This window comes from Peromyscus maniculatus, chromosome 18 (genome assembly GCF_049852395.1).
Source record: "Peromyscus maniculatus bairdii isolate BWxNUB_F1_BW_parent chromosome 18, HU_Pman_BW_mat_3.1, whole genome shotgun sequence".
NCBI classification, from domain to species: Eukaryota; Metazoa; Chordata; class Mammalia; order Rodentia; family Cricetidae; genus Peromyscus; species Peromyscus maniculatus.
In genome coordinates, this window is record NC_134869.1 from 3,858,184 (window position 1) to 3,884,201 (window position 26,018).

The window sequence follows — 26,018 nt, forward strand, 5'->3', positions numbered from 1 at the left end:
AGAGAGAGAGAGAGAGAGAGAGAGAGAGAGAGAGAGAGAGAGAGAGAGAGAGAGAGAGAGAGAGAGAGAGAGAATAAACAAGGGCACACTTACTGCAGGGCCCAGCCCATGAAATAGTGCCACCTACAATCAATCAGCCCAAGAAATATTCCATCTAGGCAATCCCTTTCCCAGGCCATTCTATCTTGTGCCAAGCTGATCAAGAAAAGTAACCCTGGCAGGGTGTCGGATGGACCATTATAAGGCACATCTCTCTTCCTGACTCCGAGGGGTCTGAGTAACTAACTGGTGGAAGGTCCCCACCTCTAGTGAACGCCTAGGCTATCCCTGGAGCTGAGGCGGAGTCCAGGCAGCTTCCAAGAGATGCCCCTGGGGTTGCGCATCAATTGGTTCCCAAGACCTGTCCGGGTCACGTGTGCGGGAGGGGGCGGGGCGGGGACAGGAGCTCTGCCAGCCGAGGGGCGGGACCTGCCAGCCGAGGGGCGGGTCCGTGAGCAAAGCTTGAACTGAACACTGTGCAGCCCTGGTGCCCCCACTCCCCGCGCCTGCCTTCCGAGCCCGTGGCAACCTCACGCTCCTCGCCATCATGCTGTGGCCAGCTTGCCAGGCGCTTCGGCACTTCTCCACCGGCCAGGTAAGTCCAACCGAAGCGAGCATCTATGTCCTGGTCTTGCTTTCTAAGACCCCAGGGGCTGCCGGACTGGGACGGCGAGGCTGGGGTGGGCAGTGATGACCAGAACTTGCTAGAAGGGACCGCAGCGTTTTTCAGACTGGGCGACTTCAGAGAAGCCTGTTGCAGTCTCCGGGATGGGAAATGTCAAGTGAGCCTTTGTCTCCTGCAGGGAATGAGTTGCAGACGAGGTTATTGAACGTGTTAGGTCTGGCTGGGATGACCAGCTGGGACTGACAGGGGGTAAAGGGACCGGAGCCAGCGTCTGTTTCCTTCTGTTTTGCGTTTCAACTGAGAGATTCCCCGTCCTCAAAGTGAGCGGTATAGGATCCGGACCGTGAATTAGAGTGAGCACTAGGCACTGGCCTTGCAAGGTCTATCAGATGTGACTGTGACCCAGGCAAGCTCATCGCTGCAAGCAGGGACTGCCTGTTGCTTCCCTCCCAGTGGCAGCGGCCAGATTTCCAGCACCCCCCAGAGCTGCAGGAGCAGCCACGCTGGAACTGTAGAGTAAGAACCGGGCGCTGGCCCAGCCCACAGCCTTGGGATTGCATCAGCGCGTGTAGAAATGGACCCGAAGCCTACACGTTGCAAGTGGCTCTGCCTTCAGCACTTGGGTGGGCCTTGCTGAGTCTAGACAATTCAGGCTGTTCTGGCAAAGGAAAGTGTCTATCCTGTGTACATAATGTCTTTTGTAAGCAGTACATCCTGGCCGTGTTATAAGATTTCCCTCCACTGGTTTTTCTCTGACAGTGTCATATGTAAAAGAAGTTTAAGGCAGAATCTTGAATAGTGCTAAGAATCATCCCAGACTTTCGTTCATTTCAAAGTTTTGTATCTCCTAGATAAACCCAAATGGTTTATCAGAATTCATCTTGCTCCTTACAATCAATTCTAGTGATTTTAGGGGAACAGTCACAGTTTAATAAAATCTGAAAGGCAAGGCCTGTGTGCCCTGGGCTTTTGACTGTCCTGCTGGGCAGCCCTTGGACCCTTCCTTAGTTTCTTCAACCCCTGGCTCTACAGTCTGGTCAGGTGGCACAGACAGCAAGGGCCTGTGTCACTTCACTGGCCTCTGTTACCGCCTTGTCAGGGAACTCTTGGAAAGCTGAAAGGAAGGAGTTTTGAAGGATGCGAAGATTTTCTTGTGGGGTTACAGACGTTTTCAGTAATAAACACTGAACATGAACACACCAGGTGACAGATACCAGGAATAGAAACAAGGTTGGTCAAAGCGGCAGGCGGTCCCAGGGGCCTCCTGTTCCCAGGAATCCATGTGGGAAGGTGGCCGCAGACAGAGTTCAGAACTGAGCAGAGTTCCGCGTGATCAAAAGGAAGATGGTGAGATATCTTTTGGGAGGAACCAGGGGCATTTTACTCTAAAGATAATGTAGACCACATCCTTTGGACTGTGCTCTCTAAGAATTATTATTATTATTATTATTATTATTATTATTATTATTATTAAATTATTGGTTTTTCGAGACAGGGTTTCTCTGTGTGGTTTTGGAGCCTTTCCTGGATCTCGATCTGTAGACCAGGCTGGCCTCAAACTCACAGAGATCCACCTAGGTCTGCCTCCCGGGTGCTGGGATTAAAGGTGTGTGCCACCACCACCCAGCCTTAAGAATTATTTTAAAATGAACATACATATATAAATATAAGTGGTATATAAAATGGTACCACCACTTTGGAAGTTTGGTAGTTTCTTTTGTAACACTTTTAAATCACATTTTATTTGGGGATGGGGACATGCCACAGCACACATGGAGAAGTCAGAGGATAATTGTCAGTTGTTACTTCTTTCCATCTTGTTAGTCCTGGAAATCAAATTCAGGTCCTCAGGCTTGGCAGCAAATGCCCTTACCAGATGAGCTGACATCCTCTTTAAAACATTTTTTATTCTTTCTTCTTAAAAAAAAAAAATCCAAGCAGTGGTGCCACACGCCTTTAATCCAAGCACTCTGAGGCAGAAACAGGAATTTCTGAGTGCAAGGCCAGCCTGGTCTGCGGAGCCAGTTCCAGGACTGCCAGGGACTAGGACAACACAGAGAAACTATCTCATGGTTGGGGTGGGGTGGTAATGGGGGAATGATGGGGGATGGGAGGGACAGGGACACTGACAAAACATGTTGTGAGTGCTTGGGAGCTGGCTCAGAGGTTCCAAGCACTTGCTGCTCTTACAGAGAATGTGAGTTCAGTTCCCAGTACCTTTGAAAGGGTCCGTGCATATACTTCACAGCAGGCGGGGAAAAACCGTCAGGGTAAAGAGTGAAACTCCGATCAGCCTGATTTTGATAACTGGTGCTGGGCCAGGACTTCTAGAGTGTGACCCAGATCATCTGACTTCAGCCATAGTTAAGAAACTCAGTCCTATGAGTACAACTGTTGACTCAGAAGCAGTGTTCAAGATAAGGGTCTAGGGGGACTGACTGAGGCAAGTAAGCATAATGCCTATGGGTCAGGACTGGCCTGACTCTAAGAGTGTAGAAGTCACTTAGGCTGTTGTAAGTACAGTGTAGGGGGGGAAGTCTGGGATAAACAAACAACACTCTGGGGGATACAGGCAGAGCAAAGGATTACCAGGTTGTAAATGCCATGTGCCCCCAGCATTTTAGGAAAACAACTACGCACCTCATTCCATTGAAGAGATAAGCTATGTGTTTAACATTCCTAGCCTCTCCAGTGCTTATTTGTGTGCACAAGGACCTTTTTTGCCCTCTACAAACATCCATGTTGTGCAGCTCACCACCACCTGTAACTCCAGCTATGGGGGATCCAATATCACTTCCTGGCCACTGAGGCCATCATAACACTCGTGGCATAAACCCGTGCAGACACATACACATTCGTAACATAAAAATAATGAAACTGTAAAAAGCATTTTAGAAAGTGATGAGGACTGGGGGTGTAGCTAGTGGCAGAACACTGGCCTGGCATAGACAGCGACTCAGCTTGGACCCCCAGCACTGAGAAAAAAGTCAGCATGACAATTGATGTGAATACCTTCTTTATATAATGATGCAATAAGGAAATGAAGTTGCACAAGCTGTCACTGATGGCAACATCTGTAAATTGTGCACAGCTTCATTTCTGTGTGAGGCATGACATGCTCTTATTCATGGGAGAGCCTGTTACACTAGCCATGGGTGTACACTTTGCACACTCCAAATACATCCTGGGAGTACACTGAAAACCAGCTGATGTTTTCACTCTCTGCTTCATTTTTAAGCATAAGAGGCACGCCTCGACAGTTGTCTCAGAGCTTTGCTCACCCAGAAGTGAATCCACACTACTCTCCTGCCCAAAGTCACTCAGGATCCCACTGTTTTTCATAATATGATACAAACTACTGACAATAGGCAAAGCTCTCTGCAGTTCCTGTCTCAGATGCCATTTGTCAGCATCCCATGATTCCCCATTCTGGTCACTGCCATTTATTCATTTCTTTCTGCCTGGAACTTCCCAGGGGTCTCCCGTAATCCTCCCCACTTCCTTAGCCAGCTCCCAAGATGACAGCCCTGAGATTCAGCTCAAGAATTCCCTTAGAGTCAGGGAGATGGATCCACAGGTAAAAGGGCCTACTAAAGAAGCATCCAATCCTGAGTTTAGATCCCTGCACTTGTGTAAAAAGCTGGGCATGGTGGTGTGCACCTGTAACCTAAGAGATGGGAAGGCACAGACAGGGTGGCCCCTAGGGCTAATTGGCAACCAGCTTAGCCTGAATCAGTCAGTTCTGGGTTTTTGAAAGACTTGGTCTCAAATAAGAACTGAGAGTGACTGAGTAGGACATTGACATCTGGCCACCACACGTGCACACATATATATGCCTGCACACATACGCATGCACAAACACATATGCACATATATACACAATATCTCCTACCCACTATGAAGAATTGCCTTTGGGTGATGTCTTCCCCTTTCAGAACCTGACTGTGCCCATCTATCCTAGCACTGTGTCACTGAAATGTCTACTTAGATGTCTTCCCTCCCTACTGACAAATCCCAGAGGACAGGGACCACTTTTTCTATGCCTCTTGTAGAATAGGGGGGTCCTAAAGAGAAATGTGCACAGAGAACAAATGAGAGAGACAAACTACAGAATTGTGGTATGTCTGTAAGAGATTGTCCTGACTGATAATTGATGTGGGAAGGCCCAGCCCACCGTGGGCAGCACCATCCCTAGACACTTGGGTGGCGCAAGAAGCTGACTGGACACGAGGGAGGAACAAGTAAGCAGCTTTCCACCATGGTCTCTGCTTTGGTCCCTGCTCTGACTCCCAATGATGGACCGTGACCTGGAACTACAAGCCAGATAAACCCCTTTCCTCCTCCACGTTGTTTTTGGTCATGGTGCTTATCGTAATAATAGGAAAGCAAACCAGAATGTCCCATCCTGTTTCTTGGTGACTATTGGATTTCAGGTTATGTCTCCAAACTTTTTTGCTTTAATCTCTTCATCTATGAAAACGAGTTATGAATGCCTGTTTATGGGAGTCTGTGTAAGTCAAATGCAGTCAGGCACATGAAATGCATGGCACGAACCAACATTCCGTTAAAATGTTTCCAGTTTTTTCTGCTTTTTTTTTTTTCTGCCCCAAGCTTCCCAGGGCAGACTATTTCTTGTGGTCTGACACATCTGGCACATCTGGCACTCAGAGCAGAGAGTCTCGGGTGTTAGTGAGCCCAGGGATCACTAGCGAGCTTGCTAGGATGCAGTTTTCTGGGCCCCTGATTCTGACTTAGTAAATCAGCAGCGAGAACCTAGAACCCACATTTAAAATGCATCTTCCTGGTGGATTCTGCCAACGTGGTCAAGTCAGCACTTAGACTGGACTCAGAGAAAGGAAAGCAAGAAATATCTTAAGTCCAGTTTTCTGGAATCCTGTGAATTCACAAATACACAGGATTTTAGAGTCCTGAAATCTGAGTATTTCCCTTGGGCTGGGTATGCAGCTCTGTAGTAGAGTGCAAGCTTCAGGTTGAAGGCTCTGAGTTCATTCACAGTGCTGGAGAGAGGGGTGGGGTGGGGAGTCAACCACAAAGCTTAGAGAGTGTTTCATGGATATGGTACTTTCAGTGACAACATGGTTGCTTTGAACACTTTCTCAGATGATCCAGAATTGAACTCCAACTAGCTAGGTGACAGCCACGTGGAACATAGCAAGAGCATGAGGACACTTGGCTTTTCTGTGCTTTGAGGGTTTCCACGACCTCCACTTTTGTTGGTTGTCGAACCATGGGTCTTGTACATGGTGAATAAGCACTCCCCCAAAGAGCTACAGCCTGGCCCCCTCTGTGTTTCATATGCCTTAAAATATCTGGTGCTAGTAATCGTGTGAGGAGAAGTTGAGTAAGGTGGCCAACAGAAAGATTTTATTCAGCCCTAATTATAGGATACAGAGATAAAATATTTATAGAGCCTTTTCATTTTTTTCTTGGTGTGTGTGTGTGTGTGTGTGTGTGTGTGTGTGTGTGTGTATGTATGTGTGTGTGTATGTGTGTGTGTATGCTGGCCAGAGGTCAACTCTGGTTTGTTCTTTTCTGGTTTGTTCCTTGGGAAAGATTTACTTTGGTTTTATTTATTTATTCTTTTTTTTTTTAAGATCAGTTAAACTCATTCACTTTTATTTATTTTTTTTGACATAAGCACACAAATCATGAGAGAACTATCTACAACTAAAATCCCTGAAAATAAAAATTAATTTTTTGAATTATTTATTTATTTATTTATTCTTTTTGTTTGTTTGTTTGTTTTCAAGACAGGATTTCTCTGTGTAGTTTTGGTGCCTGTCCTGGATCTTGCTCTGTAGACTAGGCTGGATTCGAACTCACAGAGATCCACCTGGCTCTGTCTCCCAAGTGCTGGGATTAAAGGTGTGTGCCACCAACACCCAGCTGGTTTTATTTCTCTCTCTTCTCTCTCTCTTTTTCTCTCTTTCTCTCTCCCTCTCTCTCCCCCCTCTCTCTGTGTGTATGTGTGTGTGCCCATGGAGGTCAGAAGAGGGTTGGATTCCCTGGAGCTAGAGTTGCAGGTGGTTGTAAGCCACCTAACATGGGGGCAAGGAACTGAATATGGGTCTTCTGGAAGAGCAGCAAGTGCTCTTAACTACCAAGCCAGCTCTTCAGTGGCCGTCTACCTTGTTTTTGAGACAGGGTCTCTCATTGACCTGAAGCTTGCCTATTCAGCTGGACTGGTGGGCTAGCAAGCTCTAGTGAGGCACCCGTCTCTGGTTTCTCAGCACTGAAATTATATGTGTATGCTCCCATATCCAGCTTTTTTTTTATTTTAAAATTTTTTGAGCATTTCATTCATGAGTACTGTGTTTATGATGTTTCTCTCCCCCTTCTCCTCCTCCAGCTCCTCCCATGTGCCACTTCAATTGTTATTGTTACATACACATATGTGTGTGTGTAAAACCTTCTGAGTCCAGGTAGCATTGCCCGTATCTGTATGTGTTTAGGGCTGGTCACTTGAGATTTGAGGTGCAGGAATTGTATTGTAGATGTATCTGTTGGGGTTGGGTACCCCATGATCAATTCTGCATTTTAACCAATCATATAGCTTTCTAGAATTAACTCTATCTACTACCAAAACATTTTCTTTGATGAGGGATGAGAGCTGCACTCACCTGTGGATAGAAGGTGAATAGTTAGAATGCAACAGGAATCACATAGTTTAGTAAAGTGGTGGTGCTGTAATCTCTTCTAAGATCTGTGACCTCGCTGGCCATGGGGAGTTGGCTAGGTTTATATCACCAGGCATAAATTCCCTCCTATTTAGAGGGTCTTGAGCTCTTAAGTCTAATTACAAAGCCGTTGGTTCCACTAAGATGTAAGCGCCACTATTGCACTTTAGGGGTATCTTGACATAATGGTCACTGTGGTTTGTAAATGTCACAGCTGGATAGGACTACTGATTGCTTTTCTCACTTGGCAGCTTGCATAGCACCTTCTAGCACTATGAAAGTTAGTCCTCAGGGAAGAGGCCTTCTAGTCAAATCCAGCTTGATTTCTCTGACTCCTGTGTCTGAAGTACATGGCATTTTCAGCAATGGGGTCTTATCTTCAACTTTTGAGAGGCCACCAAGGGCAACAGTAATAGTATTGATGGGGAGTTTCTTGGACTCCCCTGACCAACAACTTGAAAGAAGGTTTCTCATGCCTGAAACTGTGTTTTTTTTTTTTTTTCCTTAGAGAGTCTAGTTGAGGGGGGCATTATTACCCACAAGTGGCACACTGGACTGCAAGTTACTGTGTAGCCCAGGTTGGTCTTGTACTAGCAACCAGACATTTTATCTTGGAGGTCTTGGAACTTCTGGTAACCCTTGAGTCATCATCTTATGTGACTCATTTTCCAACATGTGTCAACTAGTGTTTTCTGTCCATAGCACCAGCTGTCACTGTAGCTACATCCTTTCACAGGTTTATTTCAAAAACAAGCTGAAGTTGGCACTTATTGGCCAGAGCCTCTTTGGACAGCAAGTCTATAGCCACCTCCAGAAAGAGGGCCACCGAGTAGTGGGCGTGTTCACAGTTCCAGACAAGGACGGAAAGGCTGATCCACTCGGTGAGTGCATCTTGGAACCCTGGGTCAAACACTCTCAGGGCTGGTTGGGATCAGAGCTGCTTTTGTTGCACTGCTTATGACTTTTAATTGTTGTATTATCAAGACAAGCCTTTCAGAACCGTGGTCCAAGGGGGCTGCCTCAGCCCCAACCAAGTCTGTGGTCCAGCAAGCAAACAGGGAAAAGAGGGAGACAGGAAGATGGTTCAGTCGGTAAAAGGCTTGTCTCACAAGCTTGAGGACCCGAATTCAAATCCTTGGCACTCACACAAAAGTTGGTGCTTTGGCCTTGTCTGTTACAGCAGCATTGTTGGGTGGAGGCAGAGACAAGGGAATCCCTGGGACTCATTGGCCAGATAACCTAGCCAATTGGTAAGCTCCTGGTTCGGTAAAAGACCCTGTCTCAAAAAATAAGATGAAGAAGGATTTTAAGCAAGATCCCTGACATTGACCTGTGGCCTCCATGCACACAGGTGCACACATGGACATGCTCACACACTCGTATGAACATGTCCATACAGCACATGTCCACACACCAAAAAGAGAAATAGAGGAAGCAGAGAATTAGCTTATTATTAAGGACTTAGTTCAGAAATGGCACAGATCACTTCCATTCATATCCAATCAGCCAGATCTTAGGTACAGGCCAATTCAATTGCAAAGGAGCCTGAGAAATTGAGATTGCCTTTGAGGCAACTACCCATTTAACTGTATGAAGTGTCTTAGTTTTGTTTCCTACTGCTGTAATATTTTTTTAAATGCCCAGACAAAAGCAATTTAGGAAGAAAGGATTTATTTGGCTCACAATTTCAGGTTAGAGTCCACCACAGTGGGGAGGTCGAGGCAGTGGGGACTGAAGCTGTTTGTCAGGTCACCTCCTCTCAAGCATGAGTGGAGAGTAATAGATTAATGCATTCATGCTAGTGCTCAGCTAGCCTTCTCATTCTCATACAACTCAAGACCCCCTCCTAGGGAATGGTACCGCCCATCTTGGGTGAGTCCGCACACTTCAACCAAGGTGATCAACATAACCCCCACACAGACCAGCCTCATCCAAACAGTCTTTGTGGAGACTCCCTTTCCAGGTGATTCTAGCGTGTGTCAAGTCGACAAAGCTGGCCACCACCCTAGGAGGTTCCACTGCCGGAGGACGAGAACAGACAACCAGCTGTCTCTGCTATATACATGGATTTTTGGGATTATAAATATGATTATCAGACTCATTTCAAAACACATCTGGGAAAGTGGCATTTCCTTGGTGCCTGAACCCAGGGCCTTGTTCCATTGGTCATGACCATTTGGACTCATGGTGTAACTCAGGAAAAGAAGATGAAGCCAATGACTTATGCACAATGTGGCCTTGAGATGGTGCCACATGCTTAGCAGGATATGCTCTAAAATCAGGGGCTGGTGTGGATTCTGCCACCTTCCAGCTGTGTGACCCTGTGCAAATTGCTTAGCTCACTACCCTCCAGTTCAGTGGTCCCTGCCTCACATGGCTATGGTGAGAACTCATGGAGGGTGGGATGTATGTCGATTGCTATGCAAGACACCTTGGTTTAGACACCTTCAGGTCTCAACAAGGCTTCAGAGCTGAAGTTTTGTTCTGGAGACCTCATCTCCTCCCTTAGGACTGTGACAACCAGAGAGGGAAGGGACAGGGAACAAAAGGATACTGGCAAACCCTCCTGCTGTGGCTCCTGGAAATGGCCTAGGATGGATATATATGACTGACAGACAGACAGACAGACAGACAGACACAAACACACACACACACACACACACACACACACACACACACACACACACACAAAATGAATAAAAATGTAATGAAAGTTCTTTAAAAAAAAGCTTCCATCAAAATCTAAAGATACCTACTCACCAGCTTTTGGACTGAAATACATTATGCTTTCAATACCTATATGAACGTCCCGACACAATAATAACATCAAACTCTAGTCACAACCCAAGTTTATCCTCCACAATGGTTAACCTGTAAAAGATTTGTGAAATTGTGATGTTACTGTGTGTTAATGTAAGACCAGGGCCTTCTGAATAGGACAATCTCTTTTTTTGTGCTCAGCTTTGGCTGCAGAGAAAGATGGGACCCCTGTGTTCAAGTTCCCCCGATGGAGAGTCAAGGGTAAAACCATCAAGGAGGTGGCAGAAGCCTACCAGTCAGTGGGCGCCGAGCTCAATGTGCTTCCCTTCTGCACACAGTTCATCCCCATGGATGTCATTGATGGCCCAAAGCACGGCTCCATCATCTACCACCCATCCCTGCTACCCAGGCACAGAGGAGCATCTGCCATCAACTGGTGAGACTTGTAGTAGCAGGGCATGTGATGGCTGTTTCCATAGTCCTCGCAAATAGACTGTTTTTCTATTTTTTCTTCTTCTCTACACGATACAGAAACTAGGTGTACTTGGGGCTGGAGAGATGGCTCAGTCAGCAGTGCTTGCTATGTGTGCATGAGGACCTGAGTTCAGATCACTAGCACCCATGTAAAGCCAGACATGGAGGCTTCCATCTGTAATCCCAGCTGGGGGAGGGAAAAAAAGGTGGCTCCCTGGAACTCACTAACTAGCCAATCTGGCTGAATCAATGGGCTCAAGGTTCTGTGAGAGACCCGACTCAGTATATAGAGTGGAGAACAGCTGAGAAAGATACTTGATGTCAATCTCTGGCCTTTGCATATGTATGCACTACACACACACACACACACACACACACACACACACACACACACACACAGTAGACTTGCTTGTAAGGTACTGATAGGTTGCTTAAATTGTGTGAACTCCTTTGAGATCTGGAGACACTATATGAAGTGGGACTGAATTTCCCAAGAATGGCCTCTGGTTATTAATTCCAGTGGCTATAACTAGGTCACAAAGCTTCTGTGGTCAGATAAATAAGATCAGTTTGATTCATGCTGGTTTATCTCAGGACTTCTTTGCACTTTTGACATGTACCTTAATAGTCTTCATAGTGCATGATTCTCTCAGAAGTTTTTTTTTTCTTTTTACACAAAGGATCTCAAGTACATTTGAAAAAATGTACAGTCATTGGAAATTGTCTTCTTTATCATCCATCACCCTTCCTTTGACTTAAAGCTCCTCAAAAAGACTGTCCAACATTTTCATGTCTGTTTCAACCACAGCTCCTGACACACCCTAAGTACCTAACACCATGGTACACTATGCTGAGGCTGAACTGGGTCTTTCCTGCCTCTTTTACCTTCATTCCCTTATCTGCCACCTTCCTGGTATCCCCTGGCATCAGCTTATTGAATGTATAAGAAATCTATCTGCGGTTTAAATGTGCTGAAAATATTTTATTGTCTTTTTTTTTTTTTTTTTTTGGTTTTTCGAGACAGGGTTTCTCTGTGTAGCTTTGCGCCTTTCCTGGAGCTCACTTGGTAGCCCAGGCTGGCCTCGAACTCACAGAGATCTGCCTGGCTCTGCCTCCCGAGTGCTGGGATTAAAGGCGTGCGCCACCAACACCCAGCTACTTTATTGTCTTTAAAGATTGATGCCTTTTGGTCTTATAAATAATAGTAGTAGGTACCTTTGCATTTGAATCCTTTTTTCATTTTGAATTATTTCTACATGCAGATTCATTGGGTCAAAGCATATGGATATTTTCAAGGCTGTTGATTGTGTAATGCCAACTAATTCCTCAATATTACTGAAAATACAGACCCATTGGATTATGGCCTTACTTGCCTGATCACTCAGAGAAATACAAATGATTCAGAGAGGGGGGTTGAGGCTGGGGAGATGGCTCAGAAGTCAAGAACACTTAAAATTAAATCTAAAAAGATGATTTGGGGTACTAATCAGCAACCACTTTACAAGTTCTCCATATGTGCCTGCTTCCTGATGTGTGTTTATGGATGCTTTCCCACATATCCTGTTATTGTTTGCATTAGAAGCCACTACAGAGCCAAGTATTTCTCTCAGTCTAGGCTGTATACAGCACACGTAGTTGATTGTATCAACTGACTTTTACTACAGTTTATGCAGCCAGTCCAGAACTATTCTAATCTTAAGTGACATTTTACTCAGTTATACAACCTAAATTAACACTCAATTTTCCTTTTCTTTCTTTTTTAAATTTATTTGTTTGTTATGTATACAATGTTCTGTCTGCAGGCCAGAAGAAGGCACCAGATCTCTTTACAGATGGTTGTGAGCCACCATATTGTTGCTGGGAATTTAATTCCGGACCTCTGGAAGAACAGCCAGTGCTCTTAACCTCTCAGCCATCTCTCCGGCCCCTCAGTTTTCCTTTTCACTCATTGTGCCGAGCAACTTCTGTTTTAGTTTCCAATCTTATTTTGTCTAATACATGACCAAGCTCAATGGAGGAAGTAAATGGAGGAATGAAAATTACTTGGTCCCGAAGAAAACTGTCCATGGGTGGCAGTAAGGATGGATTCTGACACCTTTTAAGATGCACCATGCCTGGCATGGTGATCCACGGCCTTAATCCCATTACTCAGGAGGCAGAGCCAGGCAGATCTCTGTGAGTTTGAGGCCAGCCTGGTCTACAGAGCGAGTTCCAGGACGGGCACCAAAACTACACAGAGAAACCCTGTCTCGAAAAACCAATAAATAAATAAATAAAAATAAAAAAAGATGCACACAAGCTGTTCCTGCAAGACTATAGAGAACACAAATGCATTAAGTAGCAGTTGTGGGTGCTGCTCTCTGTGACTCCATTGTTTCGAGCTCTCTCATGAACTTCTCCAGGTCACCCATTCACTGTCTCCTTTTTTCATTGTAATTCCCTTTCCCTTTAACATGACTACTTCTCTACTTGACACAATCTACAGTCATTTTAAGTTGAAACTCTTCTTTCCACAGGACTCTGATCTCAGGAGAGAAGCAAGCTGGGTTTTCTGTTTTCTGGGCAGATGATGGTTTAGATACAGGACCCATCCTTCTTCAGAGATCATGTGATGTCAAACCCAATGATACAGTGGATGCACTTTATAACCGGTTCCTTTTTCCTGAGGGAATCAAGGCCATGGTCAGTATATTTACACCATCAACACCAACTTTGGAAACCTTTAACATTGGAGGGATATTTTTCTTTCATCAAGAATCACCTGCCAAGCCAGGCATGAACAAGACAACAGTCAAATTGTTTCATCATTTTGCTAAATACTTGAGTCTCCAACCCTGTTGACAGTGGCTAATTATAAGGAAGTATAAAGAATCTTTAAAATTTCCCCCATGTAACAGACTTTCTTAAAAGGTATTTTTACTTAGTCTACATAACAGAGTGAAATATGACTATTGATTTATTTATTCAGATTTGCTCTGAGAAAAAAAAACTCTAAGCATACCATTATGTTAAATATTTTATTCATGGGTGCTAGAGAGATGGCTCAGTGGTTAAGAGCACTGGCTGCTCTTCCAGAGGTCGTGAGTTCAATTCCCAACAATCACATGGTGGCTCACAACCATTTATTGTAGTATCTGATGCCCTCTTCTGGCATAAAGCTGCACATGCAGATAGAGCACTCATATACATAAAATAAATAAATAAATAAATAAATAAATAAATAAATAAATAAGCACCCCAGGTTTAAAAGAAATATTTTGTTCATAAAAATATTCAAAGATTCAGCAAGTAATTTCTATGTCATTTGGTTGTTGTCCCCTACCAATGAGAATTTGGTAGAAAAAGTAGCAAGGTTCTATTAGGTAGTCATCATTTATGTGAGGGAAAAGTGAGACCTCTGTTTATGTCATGTGATGATTAACACAGAGGGCTCTTGATACTGCAGAGGTCCATCTTCAAGTTTCTGTTCTACCTCCTGCAGATGATGCTTCATGGACCAACAGCAGCAAGCCCTTTGGCCTCTTGGGCCTTGGTTCCTTCCTATGTAGAATATGGAAAACACTAGCTCATAGGAGTATTCTGAAAGTTAAATGACATCATTTGTGTAAAGGACCTAGCATACAACAGGTGCTCAGAACTGATCTTTACAATCCAAATAGCACACAGGCACACATGGACTTCCCAGTGAATGTGTCAGGGAAGAGAATGCAGACACATCCAACAGAAGTGAAGTCATAGATGGCTGTCATTGTCGTAATGAACACAACAGCCCATCTCCTTCTATCCTCCCCTGTCTTTCTGGGTTGAACTGGAGGCCTTGCCTATGCTCAGCATGAGCTTTGCCCTGAGCTGCACCTGCAGCCCCAACAAGAATTCATGCTTGAGTGCAGGCTTGATATGGGGAGTGGGCACACCTAGGTGTTAATCCTTCCAGGCACATCAAACCTGTTCCTGTTGTGAAATGACACTGTAATCTACAAAGTTCACACTCCAAAGATGTGCAACTGAATTACCAAAACAGAAAAAAAAATCAGCCAGGCATGGTGGTGCATGCTTTTAATCTCAGCACTTGGGAGTCAGAGGTGGCCGGATCTCCAAGTTCGAGACCAGCTTGGTTACAGAGGGAGTTCCAGGACAGCCAGAGTTAACAGAGAAACCTGTCAAAAAAAAGAAAGAAAGAAAGAAAGAAAGAAAGAAAGAAAGAAAGAAAGAAAGAAAGAAAGAAAGAAAGAAAGAAAGAAAGAAAGAAAGAGAGAGAGAAAGGAGCAAAGACTTTTGGTGTTCTAAGTTAGTTTATGTATAATGTTGTGTTTGGTGGCACTAATAGCCATCTTTGGCCAAGTGTGGCTGAATCTAGAGTTAGTTGTTTGACTTTTCCTGAAACTACAGTTTCCTCATTTGCAAAACAAGGATGTGGTATATACACGTTTCAGAATACATTTGATATCTCCAAAGGATAACTTACATAAAGTAGCTGTGTATGCTGTCGGCATGTAGGTGGACCTGATGGATGGCAGTTACCATCACAGCCTGACTTTCTGAGCAGAGTTATAGGCAGTCAGTATGTTGTTTACAGTCCTCCGTTAGACAGGCCATGTCTTCATGGATCACTGGGTTGTAACACCAGTGATGGTTTTGGCTTTAGGTAGAAGCCGTCCAACTCATAGCTGATGGAAAAGCTCCTCGCATCCCCCAACCAGAAGAGGGGGCAACCTACGAAGGGATCCAGAAGAAGGAGAACGCTGAGGTACTCACATCAGTAATACATAGCCAAGTCACAGCCTTTGACCGCCACCTTTGAGTAGTTCCCAGTATACCGTTTCCTGACTGAGAGTCAGCCCCTCCAAGCCTGCTTGCCCTGTGTGTCCCCACGACTGTCCCTGATGACAGAAAGGTTACCGGCACCTTTCGGCCTTACAGCCCTTGTTTGTGCTCACCTAGATTTCTTGGGACCAGCCTGCTGAAGTTTTGCATAACTGGATTCGAGGTCATGATAAGGTCCCTGGAGCCTGGGCAGAGATAAATGGACAGGTATGCTTTCAAGGGACACATTGCCCCCATACAAACTCTCCCTCCCTCCCTCCCTCCCTCCCTCCCTCCCTCCCTCCCTCCCTCCCTCCCTCCCTCCCTCTCTCCCTCTCGTCCTCCCCATCCCTCCCTCTCTCCCCGTCCCTCCCTCCCCTCCTCTATCCCCCCTGGCATTTAAACCCAAGGCCTTGCACAAGCCATGAATGCACTGTGACACTGAGCTACACTTTTGGCCCCATCTTACTAAGCTGCCTCGGTTGGCTTCAAATTTGTGGTCCTCCTTTAACTGCAGCTTAGGGGAGGCAGAGGCAGACAGACTTCTGGGAGTTTGAGGCCAGCCTGGTGATCTACACAGTGAGACCCTGTCTGCAAAGGAAGGACGGAAGGAGGGAGGAAGGGAAAGAAGGTAGCTCAAATGAGTTAATACATGCCATTTCATGAAAATACATAGTCCCTGATGTGCAGGAAGTATTTAATACTTTTTAATTATTACAGCTTAGTAAATGACAGTCAGTATTTATAGAACAATAATTTTAAAAAAAATCAGTGTCCTTTGCTCTTGGTCACCATCCTTTTCTGGTCTTGTTTTCTTGAACTGACCCCCAGAACAGCTTGCATGGCTCACCCCTCATCACCCTGCATTGGAAGAGCCCCCATGTTCCTGGGGGCTCAGATGGAGAGTGATTGCCTAGCATATATGAAGCCCTGAGTTCAGTACTCTCTTACTTAGGGTTCCTATTGCCATGATAAAACACTGAGCAAAAGGAACCTGGGGAGGAAAGGGTTTATTTTGTCTAACACACCCAGGTAACAGTCCATCACTGAGGGAAGTCAGGGCAGGAACCTGGAGGCAGGAGCTGAAGCAGAGGCCATGGAGGAATGTTGCTTACTGGCTTGATCTTCATGGCTTGCTCAGCCTGCTTTCTTATAGAACCCAGGACTACCAGCCCAGGGGTGGCACAGTCTCCGGTTAGTTGGACCCTCTCATGTCAATCATTAATTAAGAAAATGCCCCACAGACCTGCCTCAAGGCCAATCTGATGGAGACATTTTCTCAACTGAGGTTCCGTGTCCTCGGATAACTCTAGCTTGTGTCAAATTAACAAACAAACAAAAACAACCAGGACAAATCCTCACCACCATGAGCCACCCCCTGCACCACACACACACATACACACACACACACACACACACACACACACACACACACACACACACACATACACACACACACACACACTACCTTTTTGGTGAAAAGGCTCTGCTTTTCTTTCTTTTAATCTCAGCCATCCTTCTGTCAGTTTGAATGCATGATAAATGCACACTTGTATCACCTGGATTTGCAACTTTTTGAAACTTTTCCTTGTGTGTGTATATATGTGTTCGTGTGTGTGTGGGGGTGGGGGGGAGTATAGTGTGTGAGGCCATGTATGTGTGAGTGCATGTGCACAAGTGTGTCTGGAAGGCAGAGATTGATGTTGATGTCTTTTTGCACTTTGGTATTAAGATATTTTCTCGCCGGGCGGTGGTGGCGCACGCCTTTAATCCCAGCACTCGGGAGGCAGAGCCAGGCGGATCTCTGTGAGATCGAGGCCAGCCTGGGCTACCAAGTGAGCTCCAGGAAAGGCGCAAAGCTACACAGAGAAACCCTGTCTCGAAAAACCAAAAAAAAAAAAAAAGATATTTTCTCACTGAACCTGGAACTCACCGATTGGCTAGACTGGCTGGCCAGTGAGCCCTGGGATCCTCCAGTCTCTGCCTCCCTAGCACTGGGATTACAGGCCAGCACCATTACACACATCTCTTTACCCAGGTGTCCTCACACTTATTCTGCAAGCACTTGACCCGCTGAAGATCTCCAAAGCCCCATCTTTAAGACTTTAAAAATCTATTCTTTTTATGTGTATGCATATGTGTGCCTCTGTGTGTGTGTGTGTGTGTGTGTGTGTGTGTGTGTGTGTGTGTGTGTGTGTACCACTTGCATGTAGGAGCCCTCAGAGGCACAAGGCATCAGATTCCCTGGAACCAGAGTTACAGTGGTTCTAAGTGGCCGTGTGGGTGCTAGGGAGTGAACCTGGGTCCTCTGCAGGAGCACCAGACACTTTAACTACTGAGCCTCTCTCCAGCCCTCTCTGGGACTTTGATCACACATTTGCAGAGATTTTCATGTGTTCCATTTCTACTGATGCTTCATTCAGTCTCACCAAATAAACACACATGAGAAAATCGTGTCCCAACGTTACTACAGAAATTTGAACTTCAATGTTTGACCAAGAATTGCACACACACACCCTGGCAGTAGCTTTACATCCTGAGTTTACAGTGTTTGATCTCTTTCTTAGATGGTGACTTTCTACGGTTCATCATTATTGACTACCTCTGTGCCTGCTGGAGAACCCCTGAACATTAGAGGTTCCAAGACGCCTGGCCTTGTTACCAAAAATGGACTTGTTCTTTTTGGTAATGATGGAAAAGCAGTGAGTGTATAAGGTCACTTTTTTGTCTTCCTTCTGTAACTGCCGCTAGTAGGGACTAGCCTCCTCCGGCTTTCACTGGGAGGTGGGAGGCTCATGGGGTGTGTCCCGCTTCCCTGGAGATAAGAGGCCTTTGTATGCCCAAGAACAAGGTTCCTCAGGAAGGCCCCATGGACCTTCACAGGGAGACCACAGGGAGACCTGGGAACTGGGTCAGAAGAGGGAGACATGGACCTCTGCTCATGCACCTGCTGTGTGTCAGTTTCCCCATCTATAAAGCAGGAGATCCATATCTGCGCCCCCCCATCAGAGACCAGGAAGATCCAGGGAAACTCATGTGGCCTCTTCACTGTGCACTGCTATCACCTCCCCAGGCCAGCCCCACCCATATGGCTAGCACTGGGTCTCCTGGACAGATTCCCAGCAACAGTATAAAGGGCATTTGTAGTTTACAGATCTGTCCCCACTGTTGAGGATGAATGAATTGTTAATGATACAGTGTGTTAGTGCCAGCTGCTGCTAGGTCTTTTTTACTTGTTTGTTTTGTTTTTCAAGACAAGATTTCTTTGTGTAGCAGAGGCTGCCCTAGAATTAGCTCTGTAGACCAGATTGGTCTCAAGTTCAGAGATCTGCCTGCCTCTGCCTCCTGAGTGCTGGGATTAAAGGCATGGGCTGCACCTGGTCACTGTTAGTTTTTAAACCAGCTCTGTTATTTACTACCGAGTGCTACTAGACAAATCATTGAACTTTACCGAGCCTCCAATTCTGCACTGTTAAAGCAGGCACATAGTACCCATCTCCATCAGGATTTCTTGACTTAAATAAGATTCCAGGACGTGCATCCACGATGCGCCAGAGTGAGTGATTGCATGCTGGCAGCAGTGGCGTGTCCTCAGGGGCATCTATAGTGTCATTTGGTTCAAGTATCTGTAACCAATATGTAAGTTTTCCCTGGGTGCACTGTCCATCCATTTTGAAATGCATCTGGCTCTAGACTTGACTCTGTCCTTTTTTCAGTCTCTATTAGGATGTCATTTGAGTCCTTTTAGACACAGGGAAGTAGTTTGACCAGATGTCTGTATCCTTCAGATCAGCCAGTCTCTATACCCGTCTAACACATTAGATCCCTCCTCCCAACAGGATGGTCCAAATCCTCAGCTTGTTTTCTCGATGTCTCATAGCTGATGGTGAGAAATCTGCAGTTTGAGGATGGGAAGATGATTCCTGCCTCCCAGTACTTCTCATCGGGTGAGACATCAGCAGTAGAACTTACAGCTGAGGAGATGAAGGTGGCAGAGACAATCAAGGTGAACATGTGACGTCCATAATGCAACTCTTCCCTTGGAAAACAGATACCTATCTGTAGCTGCTGTAATTGTCCTTAGAGGAATAGGACGGTGGCTTCATCTCCTCTTTCTGCATCAGTTGTGGTTAAGAAACCAGCTCAGAAACTGATATGCTCAGACACAATACATAGAAATTTATTTTTCAGTTCTCGGTTGGTGTGGAGGGCTTGGGTGAAGTTGGGACATGGAGAGTAAAGGTAGAACCATTCAGAAACCCAAACTGGAGGTCATTTTTATTTTATCCAGGACAAAAACTCACATATAACTGTATGCCATTTTCCCTGGGGCCAGAATGGTAAGGTAGGATGCTCAGGTCACCTTCTGTCATATTCACTGGCCATTTGTGACTCAAGGAGATAATGAGCAAAACCCTCATGTTGTGTCTTCGGGAAAAGGGCAAATAGGTCTCTGCTTTGGGATTCCACACAGCCCTTCTTTATGAAAGTGGCCTTTTCTGTGCAGGTCATCTGGGCTCGAATTTTGAGCAATGTTCCTGTGATTGAAGACTCCACAGACTTCTTTAAATCTGGAGCAAGCTCAATGGATGTCGTGAGGTAAAGTCACCACCTCTGTGTGCACGGACACACAGCTTCATCTATTATAGCTCCCTTTTTTTCATGGTCACACTCACAGATCTGTATATGTGACTAACAGGTTGTTTTCACATTACTTCAGTGTTTCTAATTATTTGTTATTTTTAAAAATGTATTATTGTTATTTTATGTGTGTATGTGTGTGTGTGTGTGTGTGTGTGTGTGTGTGTGTGTGTGTGTGTGTGTGAATGCCAATGTCAGTGTGTACAGGTACCTACAGAGTCCAGAAGGCGGCACTGAATGCCCTGAAGCTGGAGTTACAGTCAGTTATGAACGTTCACATGGGTTTTGGGAAACAAATTCAGGTCCTCTGCAAGAGTATGTGCCCTTCACTGCTGAGCTGCTCTCCAAACCTGGAACACTAATTCTTATACCTCTCCTGCCCATGTCCCGGCATGACCATTCCCCACCCTCTCCACACCCCTAGCATCTTCCTATTGGTCATGGAATAACCAAAAATATTAATTTCAAGAACACGTGATATCATCAAAGTCAAGAGGTTTGGGTCTCTAAACTATAGTTTATTAGCAATAATCCATGAGTTCCTAGAAAATTCTGATTAGCTTAATAAGGATTCCAATACTGTATTGTAGTTATATTTTCTGTTAGAGTGAGTTGCCTTAGTCATTTGTCATTATCTTTATAAAACGCATGAATTTATTTGTGTTGGTGTGCCTGGGCAATCACATGCCGTGACACATGTGTGGGAATTCATTCTTGCCTTCTCCCATGGGTGTTCTTAGGGTCAAACTCTCGGGCTTGTTGGCGAGAGCCTTTATCCACTTTATCTTGCTAGCCCTATTATTATTAATAATTTATAAGATATATCGACTTCTTCAGAGAATAAATTATAGAGGACTGTAATTGGTGGGTTTCCACACTGGAACTGGCGAACCTTTCTACTTAAGAAAGGTCAACTGACAGGTGCAGAAGTCAAGGACTGAAAAGGACTTGTCAGCCTTCTATGGGTGCTAGCACCTAAGTTAAACATGTAATATAAACAATTACTCTTATAGATAGACTACAGACGATATTCTCTATTACATTCAGGTCTCATAATTTTTCCAGCTAGGAAGCTGCCTTTTTTTTCTCATTTTCTGAGTTCACTTGAAAGGTACAGACTCATGTACCCATAACTTTTCACTATAGTTAAAACTTCCTTCCCTTAATTTATTTTATTTATAGTTGTGGATAAAGTTAAAAACAACAAAACTGTCCTCAAGACTAATTTTTAATTTTCTCATGCTGCAACACATTTTGAATTTATTTTTATTTTATATCTGTGTGTGTGCCTGCTTGCCTTGTGTGCATCATATGCATGCAGTTCCCACAGAGGTCAGAAGGGGTGTCAGATCCCCTGGAACTGGAGTTACAGGTGGTTGTGTACTGCCTTATGTGGACAATGGGAACTGAACCCAGGTCCTCAGTGACAGCAGAAAGTGTGTCTCTCCAGGCTGTCCCACATCTTAACATCTTCCGTAGTTACCATCACAGACAATCTTGTATGATGTGAACAAAAATCACTCCCAAACCTCTTGACCAATGCTAGTGAACAGGCCATCAAACTCTTTAAAAATGGACATAATATGAGCTGGTTCTCATTTCAAGGCTGGTGGAAGAGATCAGACAGAAATGTGGTGGTCTTCAACTGCAGAATGAAGATGTCTACATGGCCACCAAGTTTGAGGATTTCATCCAAATGGTCGTGCGGAAACTGAGAGGAGAGGACCAAGAGGTGGAGCTGGTGGTGGATTATGTAAGTGTCTCATGGATGCTCAACTTCAAACTTCCAATCCACTGCTACAGAGAACATGCGCATTTGCCATTTATATTTATGGCCTTTCAGACTAGTTTTATTGAGATACAATTCAGGTATCATAAAATTTACCCTAGTTAAGTTTGCCATTTTAGAACATTCACAAATTTTGCAATCATCATCACTACTATCTAATTTTGGAATATTTTTTATCACTTCACAAGGAAAGACTGTACCCAGTGGCAATGGTATGCCTTTCTCCTGACCTGCTCTATATCCAAGGTCCTCAGAAACTAGTCTCTTTTCTGTCTGGATTTGCCATAATGCCATTATTTCATGTATAGATTTGTGCAACATGTGGCCATTTGTATCTCTTCTCTTTTCTCTGACATATGTTCAAGGTTCACCCTTGTAGTTGTTATCACTTCAACTCTCTCGGGCCAAATAATATTCCATTGTGTAAGGATATATATACTTCCTCTTTTGAATCCACTCATCAGATGGTGTGTGTTTAGATCATTTCATTTTGGAGGTTGTTATCATTATACTGATTTAAAAAAATCAGGTATACATTTTGACATGAACACACATCTTCAGTTCTCTTAGGTACAATGCTAAGAGTAGAATAGCTGACTGTAACTATGCTTAACCTTTTGAGGAACTGCCAAAGGCAGCCGCATCACTTTATAATCCCATTACCAGTGTAAACATACCTTCTCCATGCCTTTTCTCAGGCTCTCTCTAGCTGTCTTGACAGGCGTGTGTAAAGTACATCAGTGTGGTTTTGACTTTGCACTCACCAATGGACAATGACATGAAGCATTGTTGTGAGTGTTTGCTGTGCATTTGTCTATTTTTCTTTGGGAAAATGTTTATCCAAATCCTTTGTCCGTTTAAAAAATTGGTTATCTTGACTTTTTAGAGTCAAAGTCCTCTGTCAATTCTGGACACTCAGTCTTTATCAGACATGAATTTGTGAATATTTTCTTTTGACCTATGGATGTGTGTGTGTGTGTGTGTGTGTGTGTGTGTGTGTGTGTGTGTGTGTTGTACATGAGTGCAGGTGTCCATGGAGGCTACAAGAGGGTGTCAGATCCCCCTGGAGCTAGAGTTACAGGCATCTGTGGGCTGCCTCATGTAGGTACTGGAAACTGAAACCAGTTCTCTGCAAGAGGAGCAAGTGCTCTTAACTACAGCACCAATTCCTCAGAGGCAGATAACTGTTTTTTAAACTCAGGTAGAACATTAAAAAAAAGTGCTTTTATACAGATTTCTCTAATTACCTAAGAAGTCATCTTGAAAAATCTATTTCTTCATGTGGATTCAAGGTGTGTGTGTGTGTGTGTGTGTGTGTGTGTGTGTGTGTGTGTGTGTTTGTGTGTGTGTGTGTAATAGCAGAGCTGAGGAGAGGGTGTTGGGTCGCCTCCTCTATCATCCACTACTTATTCCTTTGAGGCAGAGTCTCTCCCTGAACCTGGGGCTTGCACTGGCGCTCACATTTCCTTGGCTATGCCAAAGCCACAAACCCTAGTCACTGTCCTGTTCCCACAACCCTCAGAGCTGGGGTACAAATGTGCATGGTTTTCCTGGATCTGAACTCTGGTCCTGATGATGGTTCAGCAAGTGCTCTTGACCACTGAGCCGTCTCTCCAGCCCTGTGATTGTTTCTCTACCACCATCTGCTATCAAGTTGATAAGCACAGAAATACACTGACTTTATTCTCAGGTCTCAAAGGAGGTCAATGAAATGACAGTGAAAATGCCGTATCAGTGTTTCATCAATGGACAGTTTGTGGATGCTGAGGATGGGGAGACTTACGACACTGTCAACCCCACAGATGGATCTGTGAGTAATGACAGCTGCAGTGACCATCAGCCATGAGCGTTTGTCTCACAAGGCTGTGCACCAGGCGGGCTGAGGTTACTCGGCTCTAGCTCTGCCCCCAAGCTCCTCAAATACATTTCATTCACTTCTCTTACTCATTCAGCTCTGACATGGACTATTGTGAACCACAGTAACTGTTTTCAAGTAGACTGAATGTTTATGATGAATTTAGACTGCTGTGCCTATACACAGCAGAAGATTTCTCTGTACAGAGCTCTGTGAGGGAGGGGATCCTTCAGACTCTGAGAACTCATGGCAAGCAATCTCACTTCCCTGAGGAAGAACTGTACAATTGCCCTAAACCTGTTCTTCCAGAATGAGATGAGGCATAAGATGGACCAAGATCAGGTTCAGTTTCCATATTCAAACTCTGTCATTTTCTTTGCCCCAGATGGATTAGTTTTGTCGTGGATTTTTTTCCATTTGATAAGTCATACTCTACTTTTATAAGAAGTATAACATTAATTCCAAGAGCCACACTGATAGATCCCTTAGGAAACCTATTTTTGCTTGCCTTGAAATAGACGATATGCAGAGTGTCCTACGCTTCCTTAGCGGATGTTGACAAAGCAGTAGCTGCAGCCAAGGATGCCTTTGAAAATGGTGAATGGGGAAAGATGAATGCCAGAGAGAGAGGAAGACTGATGTACAGGTGTGTGTTCTGAAAAAACAACTTTGTTATCTCAGGGTATTAGTTAATATTGTCAAGAGTATAAAAAATCACACAAAATATTCTATGCACCCGTGGAAGACATAACATGTCTCTCATTACTTGAGTCATGCAAAATCCCACACCAGTTCTTGACATCTGATTACAGCTTGTATCAGTCGGAGGTCATCAAGGACTATGTAAGATGTAGGGAACAACATGGAACTCCCACAAAGACTAAGGAAGGGCAGGGCTGGTGGCAGGAAAGCTGGTACTTCCCCCAGGTCTGAAGGGAGAGAGGAAGAGGTGGTAGCTAGAACCTGCCAAGATCTACAGCTGTAGAGGAGCACTCTAGAGCCCTCTGTAGTTACAGAAGAGCACTCTAGAGCCCTCTGCAGCTGCACAAGAGCACTCTACAGTAGTCTTAAAAAGGGAGAGCATTTAGAAGAGTGACCTGGGAGATTTAACCCCTTGACCCCATCCTTTACCTACTTCACAAATTTCCCAACATGCCTCTCAGTCACCAGGTAATAAATAGGATCTAAAGGTCATCCTCCAAGGTCATGGACTAGTAGAGAATGGACAGAGCTGCTCATGGGGACACATTCCACACCTTGTTTTCAAAGACAAGGAAGGAAGGAGGAAAAATACCAAGGTCTTAGAAAAATATTATAAATGAATGAATATTCTAGAAGCAATTAGTTTCAAAGATTCATCCTGCCTTCTGCTTACCTATAGTTAATGTTTCACCTGTACTGACAAATTTCTTAGAGTGAGATCCACTAGATGCATGGGGGGGTGTCCTGTCCAGCCCAACTCCTGAATGTCCAAGAAGAACCACCCCAGGAAGGGAGGGATAGAAGGAAGGGGTTAAGGGGGGTGAATACAAAAGGCTATTTTTACTATTTCCCACACACCTTCCTAAGAAAACCAGCACCTTGGAGACTGCTGTGGGGTTTGTGATTCATTCCACATGCCTGCTTTGTCCTCTTCTGTCAGTTTTGAAAACATTTCTGTACCAACCAGAAAGCCACAAGTGTTCATGGTCCTTAGGGGTGTGTGGTTTGTGTTCTGACACCTCCCTGTGTTAATGAACGACTCTCCTGCTGCTGGTTCCTTTGACCCACTACCTCCTGCCTGTGATGACTGGCTCAGCCACTACTCTACTGCTTATGCACCTAGGAGGCAAGGAGCACATGCTGGAGACATGGTTGCCTTCTCCCTGTAACTCATGAATTAAATGCTGTGTTGTAGCTCAGAGCTAGAATACTTGCCTCGCATGTGTGAGGGCCTGGGTTTGATCCATAGCACTGCAGAATCTGTACTAATAACCCGCTGAAATAAATCATTTATACAATGATTTAATTGCTACCTTCCTAGACCATGATCTCCACAGGGGTAGGTGCGTTGCTCTGGATCAGTCTCTGGAATCTCAGTCTGGGGTGGTACCCTGTGCAGGGCCAGCATATACAACTAGTAAGGGCTCCATCAATAAGTGCTTAGTGGATTTCTTTCACTGCCCACACAGACTTGCCGATCTACTGGAAGAAAACCAAGAGGAGCTGGCAACCATAGAAGCCCTGGATTCCGGGGCTGTCTACACCCTGGCTCTGAAGACTCACATTGGAATGTCTGTGCAAACATTCCGATACTTTGCAGGCTGGTGTGACAAAATTCAGGTAAGCACAAAC

At 44.8% G+C, this 26,018-nt stretch overlaps 1 protein-coding gene across 1 annotated transcript in view; it reads left to right on the plus strand.

The window, feature by feature from the left end:
* Positions 1-487: 487 nt before the first annotated feature.
* Positions 488-26,018, plus strand: part of Aldh1l2 (aldehyde dehydrogenase 1 family member L2) — a 42,791-nt gene continuing 17,260 nt past the window's right edge. The window contains exons 1-13 of the mRNA XM_006993054.4: positions 488-634; positions 8,099-8,243; positions 10,324-10,558; positions 13,113-13,278; positions 15,242-15,343; positions 15,538-15,627; positions 17,967-18,101; positions 19,280-19,405; positions 19,907-19,998; positions 21,646-21,793; positions 23,520-23,639; positions 24,203-24,330; positions 25,856-26,006. Of these exons, the coding sequence (XP_006993116.1) occupies positions 587-634; positions 8,099-8,243; positions 10,324-10,558; positions 13,113-13,278; positions 15,242-15,343; positions 15,538-15,627; positions 17,967-18,101; positions 19,280-19,405; positions 19,907-19,998; positions 21,646-21,793; positions 23,520-23,639; positions 24,203-24,330; positions 25,856-26,006 (1,686 nt within the window). The 5' untranslated portion in view covers positions 488-586. The remainder of the gene's footprint in view (positions 635-8,098; positions 8,244-10,323; positions 10,559-13,112; positions 13,279-15,241; positions 15,344-15,537; positions 15,628-17,966; positions 18,102-19,279; positions 19,406-19,906; positions 19,999-21,645; positions 21,794-23,519; positions 23,640-24,202; positions 24,331-25,855; positions 26,007-26,018) is intronic.